This window comes from Equus quagga, chromosome 4 (genome assembly GCF_021613505.1).
Source record: "Equus quagga isolate Etosha38 chromosome 4, UCLA_HA_Equagga_1.0, whole genome shotgun sequence".
Classification (NCBI taxonomy): domain Eukaryota; kingdom Metazoa; phylum Chordata; class Mammalia; order Perissodactyla; family Equidae; genus Equus; species Equus quagga.
This window is the reverse complement of record NC_060270.1, coordinates 13,706,776-13,731,284: the sequence shown is the minus strand read 5'-3', so window position 1 is coordinate 13,731,284 and position 24,509 is coordinate 13,706,776. Positions and strand designations below refer to the sequence as shown.

General features: G+C 34.2%; 1 protein-coding gene across 2 annotated transcripts in view; it reads right to left on the bottom strand.

Annotated features, from left to right (window-relative positions):
- Positions 1 to 24,509, bottom strand: part of NECTIN3 (nectin cell adhesion molecule 3) — a 134,505-nt gene that overhangs the window by 46,353 nt on the left and 63,643 nt on the right. Inside the window, exons 6-8 of one of the 2 annotated variants that reach the window (XM_046659277.1) lie at positions 17,115 to 17,253; positions 14,749 to 14,833; positions 12,950 to 12,995 (exon numbers count right to left, since the gene is read on the bottom strand). In XM_046659277.1, coding sequence (XP_046515233.1) covers positions 12,950 to 12,995; positions 14,749 to 14,833; positions 17,115 to 17,253 — 270 coding nt within the window. The remainder of the gene's footprint in view (positions 1 to 12,949; positions 12,996 to 14,748; positions 14,834 to 17,114; positions 17,254 to 24,509) is intronic. The other variant, XM_046659276.1, reaches the window with a different exon arrangement.

Sequence of the window (24,509 nt, the reverse complement as noted above, 5' to 3'; positions counted from 1 at the left end):
GCTACAAATCAGAAACAGCAATGAGAATTGAGGTCAGAGGATTCCAAACCCCTTCTGAAAAACCGCATAATTAATGCACTGATGCAGGCAATACCACTAAAAACACTGAAATGCAATTAAACTCAGAATCTTTATTGCCGAGAAATCATCACTCCAGTTTCCCCAGATCAGTACTGGTTTTTATGTATACAGTAAGTCTAAAATAAACTTTCATAGAGTAGTCCTACAATTTACAGCAAGTCAAAATAAATGAATCCCAGTCTTCTTAATTATAACTAGATTGTTAGATCTCATTTGATTCTACTAAAAACAAGAGTTAACAACATGACTCTAAAATATTTTTCCTTCATGTACTGCTTACTTATGTCCTATTTAAAATTTTTATTAAGCATCTTCTCTGTGCTAATTACTGTGTGATAAAGAGATGAACAGAACATACAAAGAGATAATAGCTACTTCAGTGCCATAGGCCACAAAACACTATTAGAGAGGCCAAGTCTTCCTAATCTCCATATTTCTCAGGTGAGATGAGAATTACGTACACTCTTTACATCTTCTGAGGATAGTAGATACTAAAGGAACTCTAGTGAGCAAGAAAAATACTGTCTGAACTATTTCCTAATTAGTGATGAATTTTATAAAGAAAATGATGTATCATAAAGATATATTAACCACACTAATAGCAACTACCAAAAATAGGTATTACTCCCCCCATTCCAGAAAGAAAGCATGGCATGACATTGTCATCATACAAACTGCACTTCATCAAAACTAAGAACTTCTGCTCTTCAAAAATCCCTGTTAAGAGAATGACAAACAAAAGAACAGGAGAAAATATTTCCAAGTCACATATCTGACAAAGGACTTGTATCCAAAATGTCTTATTCCTGTGGGGCTGTATAACAAATTGCCATGGACTGGTGGTTTAAAGAACAAATTCTTATTTCTTACAGTTCTGGAAGCTGGGAAATCTAAGCCTCATATTTGTCTAAGATTTTGGTTCTTGGTGAGGGCCCTCTTCCTGGTTTGCAAATGGCTGTCTTTTTGTATACTCACATGGCAGAGAGCAGAGAAAGAAATAAGTTGTCCCCTGTCTCCTCTTATGAGGGCACTAATCCTACCATGAGGGCTCCACCTTCATGACCTAATTACCTCTCAAATACCAACACACTTGGAATTGGGGTTTCAACATATGAATTTGGCGGGGTACACAAACACGCAGTCCCTAACACAAAATACATAAAGAACCCTCAAAATGCAAAAATAAAAAAAATCCAATAAAAAATCAGGAAATATTTGAACAGAGATTTCACCAAAGAAGATAAACAGATGACAAATCAGCAAGTGAAAAAACTGTTGTACATATTAGCAACTAGGAAAAGAATGCAAATTAAAATATAATGAAATACAACCACACACCTATCAGAGTGCCTAAAATTTAAAAAGTACGATCATAACAAATGGTAGTGAGGATATGGAGCAATTCATACATTGCTAGTGGGAACATAAATGATAAAACCATGTAGGATGACAGTTTGGCCTTTTCTCAAAAAGCTACACTTTTCTAAGTTACATTTACCTATGACTCACCAGTCCTCACTTATTTACCCAAGAGAAATGAAAGCATATGTTTACACAAAGGCTTATATATAAATGTTCATAGCAGCATTGTTTTACAATAGCTTAAAACTGGAAACAACATAAACGTCCATCAACAGGTAAATAAATGTAGCGTATCTACAAGATATACCTATCTAAAAGGAATGAACTATTGATCAACACAACATGAAGGAATCTCAAAATCATTATATGGAGTGAAAGAAGTGAGACCGAAAAAGAGAACATATTGTATGACTCTATTATATAAAATTCAAGAACATGTAAACTAATACATATAGACAGAAAGCAGATCAGTGGTTGGTTCCCTGGGGATGTGGAAGGGGAAGATTACAAAGAGGCACCAGGAAACTTTTGAAAATGATGGGTATGTGCATTATCTTGATTTTGGTGATGTTTCCAGGGTATGCACATGTTTGTGTATCATATGTAAAATGTATCAAACTCACACTTTAAATATGCAGTTTGCTGTATGCTAATTATAGTTCGACAAAGTTCTTTTTAAAAAAGTAAAAAAGATATCATCATAGGCATTTGTCTATTCATCACTAAAATGTAAGCTCCCGAAAGACAATATTTTCTTGTCTGTTTCATTAACTATGTATTCCCAGTACTGGCACATATTAAGTACTCAAGAAATATGTGTTTGATAAATGACAGAGAAAAAAATAAAACAGCACTATGAATCAAAAAATGGAGGCTCATACATTTTAATTTCATTTCAAGCACTACTTATAATAAAAGCATCAATAATTTCCAAAAGAAATACATGCTGAGTTTACGTGAGTCAAAGTAGTATCAGTTTTATTCTTCTAATGAAATAATTTCACTGCTTGGTCTTTTTAATATTTTTATTAAGAATTACACAGCTTCTTTTTTAATAACAATAATAACACCACCAGACACATAGTACTTACTATGTGTCAGGCACTGTTCTAAGAACGTAACATATGGTAATTTATTAATCCTTATAAAACGTTATAAAGTAGGTTTATTTTTTTCTCATTTTATAAGATCCATCAGTAAGGACGTTGATTTAGTAAACACGGCAATCCTTTATACTTTAAATGTTGCATCTATATTTCAGTTGAATATATTATTTCAATATTATTAGTTTATAAATCATTATTTCATCCAAGTTTTGTTGATCACAAAACTTTTTCCCTCCTCAGACCAGAATAAAGCCCCACAATTCTTTCACTTTTTGTCTTATTAATTGCCACATCCCATCAACTGGAGGTCGTATGCAAGTTGAAATACTTTTTTGCTATTCAAGGGCAAAACCATGCGAGAAATACTCACTGCTCATTTACTTGAATAACCCACTCAGTCATACAGTTTCCTCTAATTTGAGAGAAAAATGTTAACTCTTCTATCATCTTCCTCTCTCCCTTCTCCCTGACCCCAAAGCCCATAACTACAGGTAGAATCTGGAAACATGTTAAAATATTCAGACCCTGGGAGGAAAATGAGGCCATCGGTAATAATTAACAAAAGCAGCTTATCTAAAAATATTATTGGAAAATGGCAGTGAAGTGTTGGAAATATGAGTTTTGAGAAAAAATAATGGAATCTACAGAACTATAAAGAGCAGTAGGGTGAACAGCTTCAGGAAAGCCTTAAATGAAACATGGCATGATTGGTAACTGACATTAAGATGCCTGGAGGGCACATCTCTACGTGTAGAACCTGATAACAAGTAGGACCATCATATGTTTCTAAAACCACACAGTTTGATAACATCTGAGCTCTAGTCACAAAACAGTTTTCCATTTTTTATCTTCTTATTTTATAACATAAAGGAATGAGAATATATGATTCATCTTACTAAACTTTCTGTACCACAAATTTGGATACCAAGGAGCAATGTACATACTATTTGTGCTAGAATCAAAACAAAAATTTCATACGCACTTATAAAACATTCATATGGTCACCATAAGTTTGTCCAACAAGTAAGAACACAAAAGAATGGCAGCTTGCAGAAAAAAATGGCCTTTTAAACACTGGAAAAGATGCTGAAACTCACTAATAATGAGATTGCACAATATATATATATACACTGTTTTTAACCAATCATCCTACCAATAATCAAGTGGAATACATATGCTGTTGGTGAGGATGTGGAGAAAAAAGGACTTTCAAGCATTACTCATAGGAGTGCAAAAATTACAGTATTGATATAGGACAATTTAACAACATCTATCAAAAGTATAATCACATTTACTATTTGTTGTAGCAAGATCAAGTAAAGAGGTTGAAACAGTAATCAAAAACATCCCAAAAAATAAAAGTCCAGGACCAGACAGCTTCCCTGGTGAATTCTACCAAACATTCAGAGAATTTAATACCTGTCCTTCTCAAACTATTAAAAAAAATTAGGGAAGACAGAACACTTCCTAACACATTCTACAAGGCCAACATCACCCTGATACCAAAGCCTGACAAGGACAACCCCAAAAAGCAGGCCAATATCACTGATGAACAAATGTGCAAAAATCCTCAACAAAATATTGGCAACCCGAATACAACAATACATCAAAAAGATCATACACAATGATCAAGTGGGATTTATACCAGGGACACAGGGATGGTTCCACATCTGCAAATCAATCAATGTTATACACCACATTAGCAAAATGAGGAGTAAAAGCCACATGATCATCTCAACAGATGAGAGAAAGCATTTGACAAGATCTAAAGGCCATTTATGATAAAAACTCTTAACAAAAAGGGGATAGAAGGAAATTACCTCAACATGATAGAGCCCACATATGACAAACCCACAGCCAACATCATACTCAATGGGCAAAAACTGAAGGCCATCCCTCTGACAACAAGAACAAGACAAGGATGCCCACTACCACCACTCATATTCAACATAGTACTGGAGGTTTTGGCCAGAGCAATCAGGTAAGAACAAGGAATAAAAAGAATCACAGTGGGAAATGAAGAAGTGAAACTCTTTCTGTTTGAAGATGACATGAGCTTATATATAGAAAACCCTAAAGAATCCATCAGAAAACTATTAGAAGTAATCAACATCTACAGTAAAGTTGCAGGGTACAAAATCAACTTACAAAAATCAGTTGCATTTCTATACTCTAATAACTAACAGAAAGAGAACTCAAGAATACAATCCCATTTACAATCACAACAAAAAGAACAACAAAAAGAATAAAATATCTGGGAATAAATTTAACCAAGGAGGTGAAAGTCTTATACAATTAAAATTATACAACATCATTCAGAGAAATCGATGACAACATAAAGAAATGGAAAGATATTCCATGTACGTGGATCAGAAGAATAAACATAGTTAAAACATCCATACTACTCAAAGCAATCTACAGATTCAATGCAATCCCAATCAGAATCCCAGTGACATTCTTCACAGAAACAACCAAGAATCCTAAAATTCATATGGGGCAACAGAAGACCCCGAATAGCTAAAGCAATCTTGAGAAAAAAAGAACAAAGTTGGAGGCATCACAATCCCTGACTTTAAAATGTATTACAAAGCTACAGTAATCAAAACAGCATAGTACTGGTACAAAAACAGGCACACAGATCAATGGAACACAACTGAAAGCACAGAAATAAAACAACACATTTATGGATAGCTAATCTTTGACAAAGGTGCTAAGAACATACAACGGAGAAAAGATAGTCTCTTCAATAAATGGTGCTGGGAAAACTGGAGAGTCACATGCAAAAGCCACTATCTTATGCCACACACAAAAATAAACTCAAAATGATCAGACTTGAAGGTAAGACCTGAAATCATAAAACTTCTGGAAGAAAATATAGGTAGTACACTCTTTGACATCCATCTTAAAAGGATCTTTTCAAATAGGATGTCTTCTCAGATAAGGGAAACAAAGGAAAAAAGAAACAAATGGGACTTTATTGGATTAAGGAGCTTCTGCAAGGCAAATGAAACCAGAATTGAAACAAAAAGAGAAGCCAACAATTGGGAGAAAAGTATTTGCAAATCATACAGCCAACAAGGGGTTAATCTCCATAATATACAAAGAACTCACACAACTGAACAACAAAAGACCAAACAGCCTGATCAAAAAATGGGCAGAGGATATGAACAGACACTTCTCTAAAGATGATATACAGATGGCCAAAAGGCACATGGAAAGATGTTCAACATCATTAATCATCAGGGAAATGCAAATCAAAACTACACTAAGATATCACCTTACACCCATTAAAATGGCTATAATCACTAAGACAAAAAATAACAAAAGTTGGAGAGGTGGAAAAAAGGGAACCCCCATAACTGCTGGGAATGCAAACTGGTACAGCCACTATGGAAAACAGTATGGAGACTCCTCAAAAAACTAAAAACAGAAATACCATATGACCCAGCTATCCTACTACTGGGTATCTATCCAAAGAACTTGAAATCAACAATTCAAAGTGAGTTATGCACCCTTATGTTCATTGCAGCATTATTCACAATAGCCAAGACATGGAAGCAACCCAAGTGCCCACTGACCAATCATTGGATAAAGAAGATGTAGTATATAAATATACAAAATTGTCCCATTAGCAACAACATGGATGGAAGTGGAGGGTATTATGTTAAGTGAAATAAGCCAGACAAAGACAAATACCATATGATTTCACTCATATGTGGAAGAGAAACAAACACATGGACAAAGAGAATAGTTCAGTGGTTACGGGGGAAGGTGGCTGGAGGGTGGGCACAGGGGTTGAAGGGGAGTGCTTATACTATGACAGACAACTAATAATGTACAACTGAAATTTCCCAATGTTGTAAACTACTATGAACTCAATAAAAAAAATTTATCTGGCAGATTATACTTTCAAGATACAAACACTCTTCCTCCACAACACTCTACCATTAACACTTGCAAAAATTTATTAAAGGATGGTAATTATATGATACTGAATTATTGGGGGGGGGAAATCATAATTTTTCCAGACAGTAAATTCTGCTGAAGTACTGCCATAGCCAGTATGGCTGATTAAACATTCCAGTCCAATAATTCAGGTTTTCAACAGATCTATATTTTCCTATACTAAAAGGCCAGTGACAGAGGGCAGAAAAACCACTGCAGAAAAGTCAGAAACTACAGAAAAATACAACATAATATTCACCGAGAACTCTAATACACAGATAAGCATTGCTAACATTTTGGAATATTTCTATAGAGTCTCTTGTTCTCTGTTCTTTTTCATACTTGATATATTGGTATCTGATACACTGATATTAGATATACTGACGTTAAATATACTGAAACACAGCCTCTGGGATAGATATTCTAGAATAAGAAATGCAGAAATTTTAACAGATTGCAGACTAAAGAGAATATAAAGAAGGGCTTGATTCTTTCACTTATTCATTCAATAAACCTTTATCAGGTGCCTACAATATGCCAAGCACTGTGCTGTTCACTGGGACTACAAAACTGAGTAAGGCGACACGACCCCTGCCTTCACACTGCTTATGGTCTACAGCAGAGGTTCTCAAATTTGGGGCCTCAGCACTCCTTCATACTTTTAAATTTTGAGGACCCAAAGTACTTTTATTTATGTGGGTAATAGCTATCTATATTTATCATATTAAACATTAAAATTAAGGAATTTATAAATAATTAATTCATTTAAAAAGAGTAATAAATCCATAATATGGTAATATAAATAGCATCTTTTAAATGAAAACAATAACCATGTTTTCCAAATAAACATTAGTGACAAGAGTGGCCTTATATTGCTTTGTTTTACATTGTGCAAATATTTTTAATAGCTGAGTCAAAAAAAGAAAGCTTGACTTTCATATCTACTACAGCATTCAATCTGTTGAAATATGTTTTTTGGTTGAAATATATGAAGAAAAAATGGCCTCATATAGATACACAGCTGGAAAAGGGAGGAATATATCAATTGTCTTTTCAGATAATCAGGAAAACTCTCCTTTGATACTACATCCAAACTGGACAAGTGGCAGTTTCTTAAGGTTAGTTGCTACATGAAATCTGAAAACATATCAATAAACTTTTCATATTTGTTATGTGAAAATCCATACATCTATCTTGTAGTTTGAATGGATATTTAACCCATGCACGATTTTGTAACAGCATGCATTGGTCATTTGGAAATTACTGGTTCGCTAAGTTATGCAGATCTTCCAAACACTGGCACTTTTCTTTCATTATTCAATATAAAAAACATCATATTCATTAATTTCTCCACCAATGTCAATCTCATGATGGCAGAGGCCAGTTTTATAAAAATTAGAATTTTTACTTGGAACTTCAAATTTTTTCATTGGCAACAAATACTATCAGTTGTTTGCTTTGAGTGACAGGTTCATTTCATTGATTTTTGAGAAAACGTCTGCAAAATACTCAAGCCTGAATGACCACATTTTGTTAGCCATTCTTTTAAGTAAAAATGGTATCTGCTCAAAAAATCAGCTAGTTCAGCTTGGAATTCGGTCATATAAGCACTCTTTGCATATATCCCATTTTATCACACAGAATATTAATACACACACATATTTACATATATTTAAAACAAATGTTTTAAAATCATGAAAATTGATCTATGTATTCCAACATCTGAAATACTGTTCATAAAACATTTTCAAGGTTGCTAAAAATTAAAAATTTACCAAAAGTCATCTGACAGATGTGATACTGCTTCTGCAAATGTGGATATCAAGGGGAAAAAAAATCCCATCATTTTTCAAGAGACAACAAAACTTCGAATAATATGATATGTCAGCATTGCAAAAATAACTTCAAAAGCCACATTTCCTATGATATTGCTGCTTGACTAAAATTCCTGTTATGATCTTCAGTAGAGTCAAGTAACAGTATCTTTTTCAAGGAATCTACTAGACCTGACTTTCCAAGAATAAATGCTGTTTTAGGCTGAAACACTGGTATTCTAAAAGATTTACATTTATGTCCAGATTTTCTCATATCAGAAATCAAACTGTATTCATTAGATATTTTTTCCTGAAAATGTTCTCTATATCATTTTAGTTGGTTTGGTAAATATTTTTTCACATTAGAGTATATAACTCCTCCAATACAAGGCTAAAAATAGCTTACTCATAGAGTAAGTTGTCCAAAATTTTAATACAAAGAAACTTTATATCAGTGTTGAATATTGCATGTGGATTTGAAGCTGAATGAGATAAAGAAGCCCCCTACAGCTGTCAGCATTTAGCACTCTGCTGGAGGTCCCAATCATTGCAAAAAAATTTAAAAATCACAATAAACAAGGAATGAAAAAGATAACTGTTGTCATTTGCAGCAAGTAGATTATGTATATAGAAAATTCAAGAAAACAAACTGAAAAACTATTGGAATGAGTAAGAAATTTGAGAAAAGAAGCTAGATACAAGATCATATTAAAAAGCTACAGCATTTCAATATGCTAATAATAGCCCATTAGAAAAAGCCATGGGGGTAGCATGGGGAGAACCCCATTGAAAATTAAAATACTTAAAATTCTACAATAAATGTAGAAAAAAATGTGGAAAACATACACCAAAAAAAAAAAAAGAAAAACAAAACACTCTATTCCAGTACATAAAAGAAAGACGAAATAGAGGCTTACCTGGTTTCTGGAGAGGGAAAATTGACATTATAAAGTTGTCATTCTCACTAAATTAATTAGTAAGTTCAATAGGATTTTTATGGAACCTGGGAAGTCAGCTCTAAAGCTGAAAGGGAAAAGAAAAGCCAAGAAAATTTTGGAAACGAAGAGCAGAGGATGAGGGAATTTGCTCCACTGAATATCAAACCATACAAGAAACCTACAGTAATGACGGCACTGGTATCTTGGTTTAGGACAAGAAACAGAGAGCAATGTAACAGAATTAAGAGTTCAGAAATACACCCAATATATATGGGAATTTATTTTGGGATAAAAGTGCTCTCAAATCATGGAGAAAGAATTCAATAGTTTTGGGACAAGTGGTTATTCCACTGGGGGGAAAAATAGTCATTACCTTACATCATAAACAAAAATAAGTTTCAGATTATTTAAAATAAAATCCCATACAACTATTAGAGTTTTAAATGATTTTTTTAACACTCTAGATTAAGGACAGAGGGGGAATGGGAGGAAGTCGTTATAGACAAGATACAACTTCCAGAAACTATAAGGAAAAAGACACACAGATTTCGATTACATAAAAACTTAAACTTTCAGTATAAGATACTCAATAAAGTTAAAAAATAAGAGATGGTTATAAAAAAAAAGATTACTGTCCGCATCAAACAGCTGCTAAAAAGTTATCAAGTTCAAAGAATAACTGAAAATATAAAAAATGATGTAAATAGGCAGTTTACAGAACTACAAATAGGCAATCATTTATGAAACGTCATCCAGGAATCTATACAGCTTTTAAATGAGCTATTTTTCCAGTTTTATCAAACAGGCAAAAAACAGTTCTACTAAACAGTATTAGAGAGGGAAATGGGTTTTAATATGCTATTTTGGGGAATACAAATTGATACAGTTAGTTTGGCCAGCAATATGGCACTTATTTAAATGTAAAAAATGTTCACAGTAATTCTATTTCTTTGCATATATTTTATAAATACATGTGTACAATAAAGTATAGAAAAGTACCCTCATTGCAACAATTATTATAATAGAAAAAATTAGAAACAACCTAGCAAAATCATTAGGTAATTTGTAGTATATCAACACAATAGTATACTATTACAGCCATTAAGAATGAGACAGAGGGGCCGGCTCCGTGGCCGAGTGGTTAAGTTCGCGCGCTCCACTGCGGTGGCCTAGGGTTGGGATCCTGGGCACGGACATGGCACCGCTCATAAGGCCACGTTGAGGCAGCGTCCCACATCCCACAACTAGAAGGATCTGCAACTAAGATATACAACTGTGTACAGGCGGAGTTTGGGGAGATAAAGCAGAAAAAAAAAAAAAGATTGGCAACACTTGTTAGCTCAGGTGCCCAGGTGCCTATCTTAAAAAAAAAAAAAAAAAAAAGAATGAGATAGAGACACAGCAACACTTGTAAAACTTGAATGTGCATTAAAATTCACCTGGTGAGCTAGTAAAATGCCCACTGTCTCCAACCCCGGAGATTCTGATTCAGTAAACCTGAAATTGTGTTCAAGAATCTTCATTTTAATAATCCATAGGATTTTGATAAAGATGGCAACACTGGCCACTCTGAAAAATATTGGTCTATAATAGAGAGGAAAAAGTAATTTGTAGGACAATATGTATTCTATAAACACATTTATGTTTTTTAAAAATATCTGTAAATGTAAATATGGATGATGTACACATGAAAATAAATTCATGGAAAAAAGTCTGGGAGGACATTTAAACTCCTAACAATGGTGATCTCTGGGGAAGGGAAGGATATATTTGGGGATGGGTGAATGAAAGAGGACTTTCACAGTTAACTCTATGAATTTCTGTAGTATTAGATTTTTTAATACCAAAAATATACTTATGTTATTACCTATATAATGTTAAGAAAATAAAACATAATAAAAAGGTGAAATACATTTCAATGTTACGAGTTAATATTTATTTCCTAAATGAAGACTCACTTTTGTAGGATTATCATCGGTAATATGACAAGCAAATGGTGTCACCAGACATGGACCCTAACCAGCTTCTCTTACTCTGCTCAAAAATCGCTTCTCTTGCCCTGCTTAAAAATCTCACTTTTATGTTTGAGCTAATTTTCTCGTCTTCTTGTGAGGTGCAGGTGTTCCTTTATCTAACACCTTGGGGCCTTGAGCTTATGCAGTTTTCAGCTATATTCCAGGAAGAAGCTCTAAGCAACAACTGCCATGGACCCAGCTGCGCTGAACCGGATCAGGCCGACCCAGCCACAGCCACAAGCACTGGCACCTGCACAGATAGGCTGAGAGTTGTACCAAAGTAATCTGCCCTCATTAACACTGTAAATTCCCCTCCTGTGGGAGGAGCAAAGCAGCCATTTTTAGATCATGCAATGTATGTAAAAGCATGATTTCAAACTATGCATGTAAGCCTATGCCCACTTCTATATGCGATGATGAAACGTCCCCTTTGAATATTCATTTCCTACCCCAGATACAGGTACCCACCTCCCCATGCTCGGGGAGCCATAGCTTTGTGAAATTATTTCCTATAGTCTCCATTTTTCTTTGCTGCATGCCACAAATAAAATTTCTGTTTTGTGAGACAACTACTTCTACAGCAGTTTGATTTAACTCCCAAGAAGGGCCCCACGTTTGTTCCAGTAACAGTGGTATTTCTTAATTACTCTTTGCCTCCAGTCAAGACATACCTTTTGATTTCCCTCACACGTATGCAAGCCTCCATGCATCTAACTGAATGGTAATAGTTTCATACCAGGAAACTGCCTCTTCACAATACCTGGCCTCATTTGCTTGACTAATATTTAGAGGGAGAATTCTCAGGGATAAGTTTTGGCACTATTACTATAAAAGCAATGGTTAAGCAAGGTGGACAAACGTAGGTCATGAGGCACTGCTTCTTTCTGTGGTTTCCCAAGGATAGAACACTGTGGGTAGAACAGTAGTTCTGTCTTCCTTTCAGCCACGGTGGCACTTGGGGGCATAGCCTGGCTCACTAGGTCACTAGGCCTGGCTGTGAGGGCTGATGATGACTTCAAGTAGGAATTACCTCGTGAGTTTAAAGTTGACAAGCTCTCTAGTGAACTGGAACATTATGAAGGCATTTACTATTACAACATGTTATCACTGCATGAAACTAATTAGACAGTAATTACACACAGATTTCTTGGTAACCAGTTCTAAATATTTTGCATGTTTATATCACAACATTAATCAAAACACAAACAGCCATATATTAACATAAGACATTATAACGCATGAATCTTAACAAATTATCTTACTTACGGATAATGATTTTAGCCTAAATTATTCTTAAAATCTTTATAGAATTAAGAATTATTTCATCTCCAACTCAAGTTCTGACTCTCCTAAGGAAAATGACAGCAACTAGCTGACCCTAACAACATTTTATAGAATCAGTTTTACAGCTAGAAGAGGGAAACAATTATGTGTTTCCCCTGCTTAATTTTACAGATGAGGAAAAAGTCACAATGTTAGTAAATGGTCTCTGACTCCCAAAGTCCAACAATATCTGTTATCCCATTGCAGGGGTTCTCTCGTCAAGGTTCTTTCTAAAATTTCCATTACTTTTCCACATAACTCTTCATTTCCATCTAGGTTTATGCTTTCAATTATGCAATTTACTACAAATTAAATTTACTCTAATCACAACTGAGTAATTTAGTCACATGCTTCAAAATTCCTACCTGCAAAATCGATCCATCGAGGAAGCCGTCTCTGACTCCAACAACACTAAAAATTGCGGTTTGTACCACTGTCAACTCAAATCACTCAAGAAAAATCTTCCTTTTGTGTTTATTTAGCAGTGCCTACATATACAGCAATCATATATTCTCAACTAAAACCCAGGATACCTGATCTGGACCAAATAATTTTTTTCCAATTCATAAGCTTCTATACATATTTAATTTAAAAATATTAAGTAACAACAAGTTATAAAATCAACTGATTTTACAGACAAGAATAAAATTATATGCAATTAGGGTTGTCCTAGAAAATTATTAACAACATTCTAACAAAATTCCCAAAAATGAATCTAGAAATCCTCTGGTTAATTACCAGCTTTGTGGAGGGAGGAAGCCAGCTATCCTTCTGTAGCAACTAACAAGCACTCTAACTAATTATTTTGTTGACATTTCATACTACTTGTTTAGCTCATTTATTTGCCAAAAGAGATGGTGAGTCTACACTGTTTAGGTGAAAACAAGAGGTTTGAAAAGATTGTACATCTTCACTCCTAAGACACCAAACTTGTGTAAGATGCAAAACTGGTGCCCATTATCAGTGAATGCACATGCCAGAGAATGCTCCTCCCTGCCCGGTGCCCAGGCAGTAGACTGACTATATGCTCAGCTAAGGAACAGAAGTGGAGAACACCTTAACAGATAAATTCCACTGGAGTCTTTCTAGCAAATTAAATTAATTAATTGGTGGGCAAATGATTTGCCTTACTCAAGGTGAAGATATAAGAAATATTTTAGGAGAAACATATTATAGGATATTCCAACAGGTAATAAACCCCAGTACACGGTTGAGCCCCAATAGACTGCATGAGTGATAGAGAAAAAAAATAACAAAAACAAACCAAAAAACAAAAGCTAATAAAAGTATTCAAATATTCTGATGGCTTAAGCTTTCCCAAATAGAGCATATTACTTTAGGTGTAGAACATGAGACAAATGCCTTGAAAACAATACTTTTACATGAATTACTGTGAAATGATTCCAAAAGAAATTTTAAAAGTTATCATAAATCTAATATGGGGTCCAATATTCATACCCAGACTTTTAAACTGGAATATAAATGTTTTGTTGCTAAATAAAGGAATGCTAAAATTTAGATCTTGAGTATACTGAAAAGAAACAAAAATATGTACTCCAGGGAAAAAGAGCTCTTCGTTATACCCTACAAAATAATTCAATTTTTCTACCTTTTATTTTATATAAAAATGCATATTTTACAATGAATCTGTATGTCAATAAAATAATAAGTCTTCAGCCATATGCTTTTAGTAAAAATTTCTACTCCCAGGGCCATTCCCATGGCCTAGTGGTTAAGTTTGGTGCACTCTGCTTCGGCTACCTGGGTTTGGTTCTTAGGCATGGACCTACACCACCTGTTGGTGGACATACTGTGGCAGTGACCCACATAAAAAATAGAGGAAGACTGGCACAGATGTTAGCTCAGGGCAAATATTCCTCAAGCAAAAAGAGGAAGATTGGCAACAGATGGTCATTCAGGGCCAATCTTCCTCAGCAAAAAAATAAAAATTATACTAATAAATACACTGTTGATGTATCGTAGCTACATTAACCATAACTTCCTTTCTTAGCAATCTGTAGACAAAATTTGATCCCCTAAATGTTTCAAAGAAATGATTATATAATATTATGCAATATTTAATGGAAAATGACTAAATAATATACATTGCTTAGTATTTTCTATTTTATTTCATTCTATTTTAGGTGTACTCACGAAAATTTACCTGATATAGAAGGTCTTTTTGAGGCAAAGTGGGGGATCGTTCTTCATACATAGCAGGTGGTTTATGTGTGGGTGGAAGGTCGATCCTGCATTAAAAAGGTTAAAAAACGTGACTGCCACATTTAGCAAAAAAGAAAAAAAGGAGGGACAATTAAGGTTCTCAAGTTTTGAGGACATTTTCCTCATACTAATATTTTTATTAGTACATGTTTAATTCAGTTCTTATATTTCCATTAACCTATCATAGATGGAAAAAAAAAAGTAAATTGATTTTAAAGGTTCCAGTGTTTAGGACCAATCTGATTCATTTTTAAAGAAGCAAATAAAGTAGAAGCATTTTTTGAAAATTATTAAGCAAGTAATCTAGCACATACTAATTTACTTCAGTATTGCACATTTTTAAATCTAACTGTGCTTATCAACACTAAAGACAGTCAAATGTGTAAGGGAAGGCACCTTCCTCCGAAGTGTCATAAAAGCAATTTAAAAGGCTATATCTTAAAAAGATAATGAAAAACGTTTATACTGTATTTTGAAAATACTTCCAAAACTAATTTTCAAAAGCCATGGTCACTCTCAGACTATTCATCATGCAAATTAAAATTTTCAATCTACAGACTATTATAAATCTTGCCACTTGAAATAAACAGGGACCATTACATCCTTCGGGAACACAATATTTTCATATATTTTAAACATTGTTGAGTTACAACAAAAGAATTAAATATAACCTTTAGCTCTCTGCATTTTAGAAAATAATTTTTTATGTATTCTCATACTTTCGAAGATCACATATAACTAACTTTTAGTACTTGTGATTAGTAAATCAAACAGAAATGTTACCTATGTTAAAGGATAAAGAGAATAAAAGCTACAGAGGCCAAAGTAATTACAAATTCTCTGTGGCCTTATAACTTCTCAAGGTGGGCATGAAATAATATTTTAAATGAATAGAATTCAAAGAGTACATAAAATGATTATAGGGATTTCCTAGCCTACTAGTATATTATGTTTTTGAAATTGTAGAAAAACCTGAGATAATTTGAGAACTAAGATGAAGTTAACCACATGCTACTTACTCTTGAAATATTAAAGCACCCTAGTCTTACAGGTATGGCACTGAAAGAGCACTTTACAGTCCTTGTATTTAAAGTAATTATCTCCTTTCATTGAACAAAAATCACAGCAAGTTTATAGCTCCAATGTGCCATAGGTCATTTAGGGGAGAAAACTGAGGCCTATGGCAACGTGACTTGTTTGGGGTCATACACTCATTTGATGGTGACAGAGCTAAGATAACACTCAGGTGTCTTCAATCCTAAGAGATTAGTGCTGTCACTGTGCCAGATTAGGGAGGCAGAGATCCACATAAAGCATTTACGAAGACAGAAGAAATACATTCTTTGAGAGCCAGCCTTAGTTTCTAACACAAAAACATTAATAACTACACAAGAAATAACGCCATTTGTATCGAACTTCACTGTCCATAAACATTATCTTATTCTGCTCTCATCACAACCATGTGAGGTAAGTAGGAAAAGTACTATTCACATTTCACAGATGAAGCAACAAAGCCGTTGATGGAATTAAGTGAACTGGGAACTTTGGTCTTTTGATTCTATAGTAAAGAGCAATTTCTGCTTTATAATTCTATCTCAATGATTGGGCCAAAAACATTGCTTTCTCTTTAAATAAAAAAGATGCACATTTTGGGGCTGGCCCCGTGGCATAGTGGTTAAGTTCAGTGCACTCCACTTCGGCGGCCGGGTTCATGGGTTTGGATCCTGGGCGCAGACCCACACCACTTGTCAGCCATGGTGCAGTGGCGACCCACATATAAAGTGATGGCAGACTGGCACAGATATTAACTCAGGGCCAGTCTTCCTCAGAAAAAAAATCACCAAAACCAAAATTCTTCAAGGAAAAAGCTTTAAAACTCGATGTATTTAATAACTCTAAGCAGTTGAAAGTTAAGTTGTATCTATATGTAAGATAGGCATATACAATCTGAAGAAGAGTTAAACTTATAAGATTTTTTATATCTTTCAACTACTTCATCAAAGACCAGCATTTTTATTCAGAAGGCAGGACAACACGAAGTGTCACTATGTTAGCATTTGGAAAGATGTCTAATATACTGTAGGTGGAAAAGGTGTCTACCATATTTGTCTCCAGTAGCTCCTCGACACCATTTATTTACCTACATGTAGTCTGAGACATTCTGATGAAACCGTGGTCATCTCACAAAGCTCTCACAGTACCTTTACTTCTATCTCCCAGACACTTTACATATGAGTAGCTGTAAAGATGTAAAGACTGATGCATACTAAATATTCATAGTTGAACACAGGCAAAAATGTTACCTACACTTTGTCAAGATAGGATGGCCTCTTTTTTCGAGGAGTCAGCAGCACAGTCACAAAGATAGCAATGATGAAAAGGGCAAGGACAGCTCCAATTACAGCTCCAGCTACGGCTATGGAAGATGTCTGCTTAAATGGAACATCTGTAAAGTAACAAAAATTAGGCTTTTCAAACAATTTTTAGAAGAATTCTTAAATTTGCTACCCTAATTTCTACAATGTGCAAGGACTATTTGACTGAAGTATGCTATCCAACAGCAAGTTCAGAGGACCCCAAATTTGATTCATTACTTTTTGTAGCATTATGTTTAACACCCTTCTTCCTTGTAAGATGTCACCTTAGCACTCCAGCTTTGCTTTTTTTCAAGTTATGAAAAGAATATCCCTAGTCAGATATCAATGAGGGAGTCTATTCTCTATGGGCAAAAATGCCTGGAGGAGAAAAGGAGATAGAGAAAACTATTTTAAGTTCTTACTCTAAAAGGTGATAAGACAAACAAAAAAATTTCAGTATTCTTTAATAGAGTTAACCAACAATACATTTACCATTTTTATTCTATTAAATATAAAATAAATTATCTTACCGAAACCAAAAACCTTCAAAAAGGGGCAAAAGAGAAAACAAAACATATCCCAGACCAAATCAATATAGTCAAAAGTAACATTGTAAAATTTAAGAGGTTTAAAAATAGTAGTATTAAAACAGTACTTGTTGCAGATAATTTCTCTTAATTCATGCACATTTGATACAAAACACACTTAAGATAGTGTCTCTACTATAAAATTAAATGGAAATTCTTTGCCTTCTCCTGGCTATAGACACACTATATCATTTCTGAACATCAAATTCTCTTTCCCAGTCTGCCCCACAAATTTTATAAGGATTTTAAACAGATATTTAGCAGTTAGCAATTCTCACAATTCTGAAAAACTGTCACCCTATTTTATGAACCCTCAAATAAGGGAATTGACTACAATTCTAACTATATATTTTCAAATCTAAGTATATGGATATGACAAAATGATCAACCCTTCTGTGTAAGTATTATTTTGACAATTTCAGCCACATTAAATCCAGTAATTAAATTTTGTGGGGTGACTCAGCAGTTACTAAGTACCTTTAATATACACGAGTTTGTTTTGTCTTTCTATCCAATAGGAAAGATATAACATTCTATTAAATGAAGACACTGCAGTCCTAAAGCTACATGTTCTTCCCAGTCACAATCAGTGAGTACTGGAGAACACAGAGTGAAACAAAGCAAGGTTGGGTAGGAGAGGAACCATCGCCCTTACACCCTTGTTGGGAGAGAATGTGTTTTTGCAACATCTAACGTAGACTCTCCTTTTGGGCCCCCTATTTGGTAACAAAGAACTCAGCTTTCACTTAGATTGACATTCACATATACTCTTAAATAATTGCAATTACTGTTGGGATCCAGACGTGGCAAATTTAAACGAAATTAAAGCACTATCAGTTTTGAAACATGTTTCACCTACTTAGCATCATAATATTTCCATTTAAACACATATTTAGAAATATTCTCCAACTCTTGTTTTTATTAAAATGTGAGTTACATGGTGTTTTAGATTGCTAAAAGAATGTTTTACTTTCTCTCCAATTATAAAAATTTCTTTAGGGGTTGGACCAGTGGTTAGGTTCGTGTGCTCCGATTTGGCAGCCTGGGGTTGGTGGGTTCAGATCCTGGGCACAAACTTACCCATTGCTTGTCAAGCCACTCTGTGGCAGCATCCCACATACAAAATGGAAGAGGATTGGCACAGATGTTAGCTCAGCGCCAATCTTCCTCAAAAAAAGAAAAAAATTCTTTAGCAAACTAACAATACTGGGTTTATTAATGGGCCATTTTATTGCCTCATTCTAGACTAAAAATCTTATACCAATGAATGGCAAGTAACCCATTTCAATAACCTTTCAAACAGCGAAAGAATCTAAAAATAGTAAAATATACAATTATTTTAAACAATATAATCAGTTCCGTCCCTCAGGAGGGTACCCTCATTTGCCAATACACATCTGGTTTATCTTCCTGTTCTTGCTCATTTCTCTAATCGCTACTATCTCCATTTGAATATGTGATAGATGACAAAAAGATTTGCAATTCAAGATAGTCAAATATTACTCTGCTCTTGTAAATGTGAAAAAGAGATCTGGGATGATTTAGGAGTAATCCTTCTGTTCTACACTCAGCAGCTACCATTTTTGCCTAAGTGTACAGAATTTAGTGTTCTTCTTTTGATGATAATGACAAAGTTAATGTCAGATTTATAGCAATACTTGTGAAATTATTTTTCAAAAACTCAGGTTGCTCTTTGAATTAGCCCAAATTAAGATCCTCAATGTACAAAATCACTATAAATTCTTTATCAAATCTCACACTCCCTCCAAGAAAGCCTTTGATTTAATCTTAGCAATAATATTAAATTTGGTAGTGCTTTGTAAGTAATAAACATAATCACAGGCTTTCAATATAGTAATTCCCAAATCTGAATATATACTATTTTTAATATCCTAAAGTAATTCTGAAGTCTAAACACGTATTTTTAAACATTTAATTATGGTCTACTTTATCCAGCAGACTACCGTTAGCCTTATAATTTCTAGCTCTGGGATTCTATAACTGAGACTTGACTATATATATCCCATAACACTTCCTTCTATCTTAATTTGCGCATATTTATTTCACCTGGCTCCATTCAATCTTTATTCTTATTTATCCTCTCTTTTTTGCACATTTCTCAGTATCAGAAAAGGTTAGAAAGTACTGAAATGAACAACTGGAAGAAAAGTTAGGTATGAATCTATTTACCAATTGGATAATCTATATACAGGCAAATTAATTATGTTAAATACATATAGGGATATATTTCATATTTCCTTTTCTGATTCTTCTAATTTATAAAAAAGAATATACTTGAGAGTATTAATATTCTAAGGGTAGTAACAAGTGATGAACACTAGCACGCAAAGGAAGAGATGAAATTTCCTGCATTCAAGTCAAAGAACTTTGATGAAAATTGAGAATTGAGCCCCAGCATTGCCTTTCCCACATCCCTGTCCACATAAGCTACATAGATTCTATATCCCAATAAAACCACTACAAGGAGAAAAAAGTCAAGTAAGCAAATATATTAAAATTTGGCATTTTTAAATGTTAAGCTAGTTTACTGAGTGAATGACATGAAACAACATCATCACCTAAAGAGATGTTCTACTAAATCTAATTAAATGCTTACAAGCAGAAGAAAACAAAAAGACAAAAGCGTTAAAATATTTAGCATTAAAGGGTTGGTGTGTGTGTCTCTCAGAAGTACAGCTTCCTGTTATCACAGCAGCTATATTAACCCACATACTTTGGAAACTCACCTTCAAAAACAGAAAAATAGCATTCCTCAATACAATAGTATACTGACCACAATTAAAGGTACCAGGCATAAGTCTCATGTGGAAAATGTTCAAAAACCAGTTACAAATCATACCAAAAAACTCAGTACAGATGTAAGAAATAACTTTCATTACTTTTTAAAAAATATTTGCATGTATAAATATTACAGATGTTAAACTGAATTAAAGTCTTACTCTGATACAAATGAATAAAAAAATATGTGAAAGCTATTCAAACATTTGCTCACCTAATTCATATCTGAAACTGAGGCATGACAATATTTTTAAAAATTAAATACTATTAAATATCCTAAAATACTTGTTTACATCAATTTGCTAAAATCATTCAAAATGGGTGAGTATAGAAATCTACAGTCTCTTTTCACACTTACATTGAAACGAGTTTTAATAATTAATTGAAATGTTAAGTTTCATCCTCTTTTTTCTCTTCATTCCCTTCACCAAAACCTCAGTGATGCCATCACGTGATTCATAGGTTAATGTGACACTCTACAAACTTATCTTCCCACCTTTTATTTGCTCCCATAATACATATCACTGTATTACCAATTTTCCCCATAAATATATCCCATCTTTTATTTTTCAATAGCCCCTTTAAATGCTTATCTTTTCAATATGACAGCTAATTATTTACAACCATCCAAATATTTACCTCATTACTTTTTACTAAAAGTCTTCTATTTGGGTCAGGTCAGTCTCCTCAGCCTCTCATCCAACAAACGACCAATATTAACCTAACATGTAACAGGCCTTGTGCTAAGGGCTAGGAATGCAGGATGAATTTTACATCGTACCTGTCATCACAATCAAGAGCAAAATCCCCAAGTGGGGTCACAGAATCCTTAAAAATACATAACTTTCCAATGAAGTATAAGAAGAGATTATCACATCTAAAAAAAGGTGGGGAGAGGGCATTTAATAAAAATAAATGTTGTACTAGTATTAATACATGGATTGGCACTGTCAGCCCCACTTGGTCCATGTGTCAGGTGTTGTCCAGCCACACAGGACACCGACAATATCCTACAAGAAGTGTGGAGTGGGATAGTTCCAGAATGAAATCCAGTAAACAGTTACAAATTCACTTGGTTGTTCCCTCAGTACAGTCAGCATCTTGTGACACACTGTGATGTATGAGAGCTCAGCTGAATGAACTAACATATCTAGACTTAGTAAAAAATGTAAAGGAGGCAGGACATGGGTGCCCTGAGACAGGTAAACATCTGACACATGGACCAAGTGAGGGTATCCGTGCCAATCTGTGCTACATACTAATAAGGATTCCTTCCTAGTAAATACCATTCTTGCAAAGAACTGGCAGAATGAAGATAACACCAATAATACACAAACTTTATCAGTTACATTATGAAGTAAAACCATGGCAATCTAATCAGATGTGACATCAACCAAAAAAATTCAAATTCGTTAGCAAGCCAAATAAAATAGAGACTTACATTCACTCTTAATTAACAATAAACCTCACGCTAAACCCATACTGTGCTGAAATTGTAGCTAATGTGAGAAGTGAGGTCATTGGGATTAGCAGGATATCGAAAAACCAAACATCTTGAACATGAAGACAAGCTCTATAAACAGTAGTTGGGATGAAAACTGTTAAGGCCTCCACAGTGGACTTCTTCCATTTGAATCTACTTGTTTTTGAGAGGTAGCACTGTAGCTATCATACCTAAAAACCAACTATCAAAGTATACTAGAATCACACCTTTGAATCACTGAATCAAAAAGTATAAAACCAAAATTAAAAAACCAAATGAAGCAAATTCGATGATGTGGTTTTCTCAAAAATGTTTTAGTGAGAAAAGAAGTTAACTTTTAAAAAGAAGTACAATCACATTGTTTTCCCAAATTCTGTTTTAGTGAGAAAAAAATTAATATTTTTAAAATAGCATTTCATCAGATGTTAAAATGTTCATTTTTGAATATTTTACAATGTACATAGCAATCTTCTATAGAAGCATTTATATAATTTAGAAACTTGTACATATTAGGAGTACATACTAATTTTTAACTGATACGTACAGTCAAAACTTTTGAAGAGCACTGACCTAGAGAAGATAAGTCAAAACGAGAATAAAGCGTGAAGTTATGGTAGAGTAGATCTAAGTTGACATAAAAGAATACGGGCAGCAGTTATTAATTCTAAAGGAGAAAGGTAAGTTTCATAAAGCTATCCATTTGAGCTGGATTTTGAATACAGACTGGTTCCCCAGTGTGGAAAATGGACGGAAGGGAATTTCAGAAAGGACCAGCATGGACATAATTATTCAGAAATCAAAGCACATGGTATGGTAAAAGAACAAAGCTAACAGATCTAGACATTAAGGAGGTTCCCTGTTAGTAGATCTAGGCTTGGAGCATCAAATGGCTGCCATAACAAAAAAGCAGGCATTATGTGGCTCCTGATGGAAGAACATACCTCAGCTTAAGAAGTAATCTTGCCCCCCCAAATTAAACCTTAATCTTGTCAAGGCTCTAGCTCTCACCATCAATTTACAAAGAATACAGACATGCAATTCGCACAATCGAAACTGGGAAACTGTAGGACAAATGAAGCCATTTCTTCAACAAATAAATTGCAAGGGAAAAACAGGGGCATGGGGCAGCAGTGCGGAGAACATATAACTAAGGCATTTCAACCAATCATAACATATGAATCTTATTTGGATTCTAGTCAAAACTGCAAAAGTATGTTAGAAATTTGAATACTCACTAGATACTTGATGTTAAGGAATTACTAATTTTTGGTGTAATAATGAATCTGTGGTTACTTTTTCTAAACGTTTCCTATCTTTTAGAGCTACATACTGATATACTCACAGATGAACTAATGGCAGGAGGGATAATGTGGGTACGAGTTTAAATGAAACAAGATTGACCATGAGTTGATAATAACTGAAGTAAATAGAGGTTCATTTCATAATTCTGTCTTGTGTATAATCTTCCATAATAGAATGTTTTTTTGTTTTTTTTTAAGATTGGCACCTGGGCTAACAACTGTTGCCAATCTTTTTTTTTTTTTTTATGCTTTATCTCCCCAAAAGCCCCCTGTACACAGTTGTATATCTTAGTTGCAGGTCCTTCTAGTTGTGGGACGTGGGACGCTGCCTCAACGTGTCCTGACAAGCGGTGCCATGTCCGCGCACAGGATCCGAACCCTGGGCCGCCGCAGCGGAGCGCACGAAATTAACCACTCGGCCAAGGAGCCGGCTCCTAGAATGTTTTTTAAAAAGAGAGGCCAAGGACAAGATCTAGTAACCTCTGGCTCTGAGATCAACCCATCCATTCAAGACTTGGTTTTCCCTGAGATATTTCTCATAACTGAGACTGAAATTAGGTATCATGTCTCAACAGAAATATTATGCATGTAAGGAAATGAGGCCCTGAATTATTCTCAAGTTTTTAGGATTATTTATATAAGTTATTCCACTAAATTCAATTTCACTCTGTTTCATCCATAGTGCCCAGCCAGAATAAACAGCAGCCATTAACTAAAAGGCAAGTGAAATAAGACCCCTCAAAATTGAATCAAGTTTTATCGTTCTAAATTGAAATAAACATGATAAAATAAAAATTATCAAGGTTCAAGAAAAGAAATGCTCCGTGTAAGGGTAAATCCCACAAAAGCTTTTGCAAGCAATGTTTTGTTTCAAGTTCTTGGTGGAAACCTACTACTACTCAACCCAAAGTAGCTATGTATTGAAAAAAACAAAAGTGAAGTTTACTGGAATAGAAAATAGAAACAAAGTATTTTTTAAAACCTTAAAAAGTTGGTATACTGTGTACACTACTCCAATGATTCTTTCATGCATGAACTTTTACTGGCATAACAAGAAAGACACCAAAGTTAATCCAGTCGAATTACGTTATATATACTTTAAAAAACTGCTGCTTGCTCTAAAATAATTTAAAGTTTAGGGAAAAAATGTTTAATAATTTTAAATATCACAGATA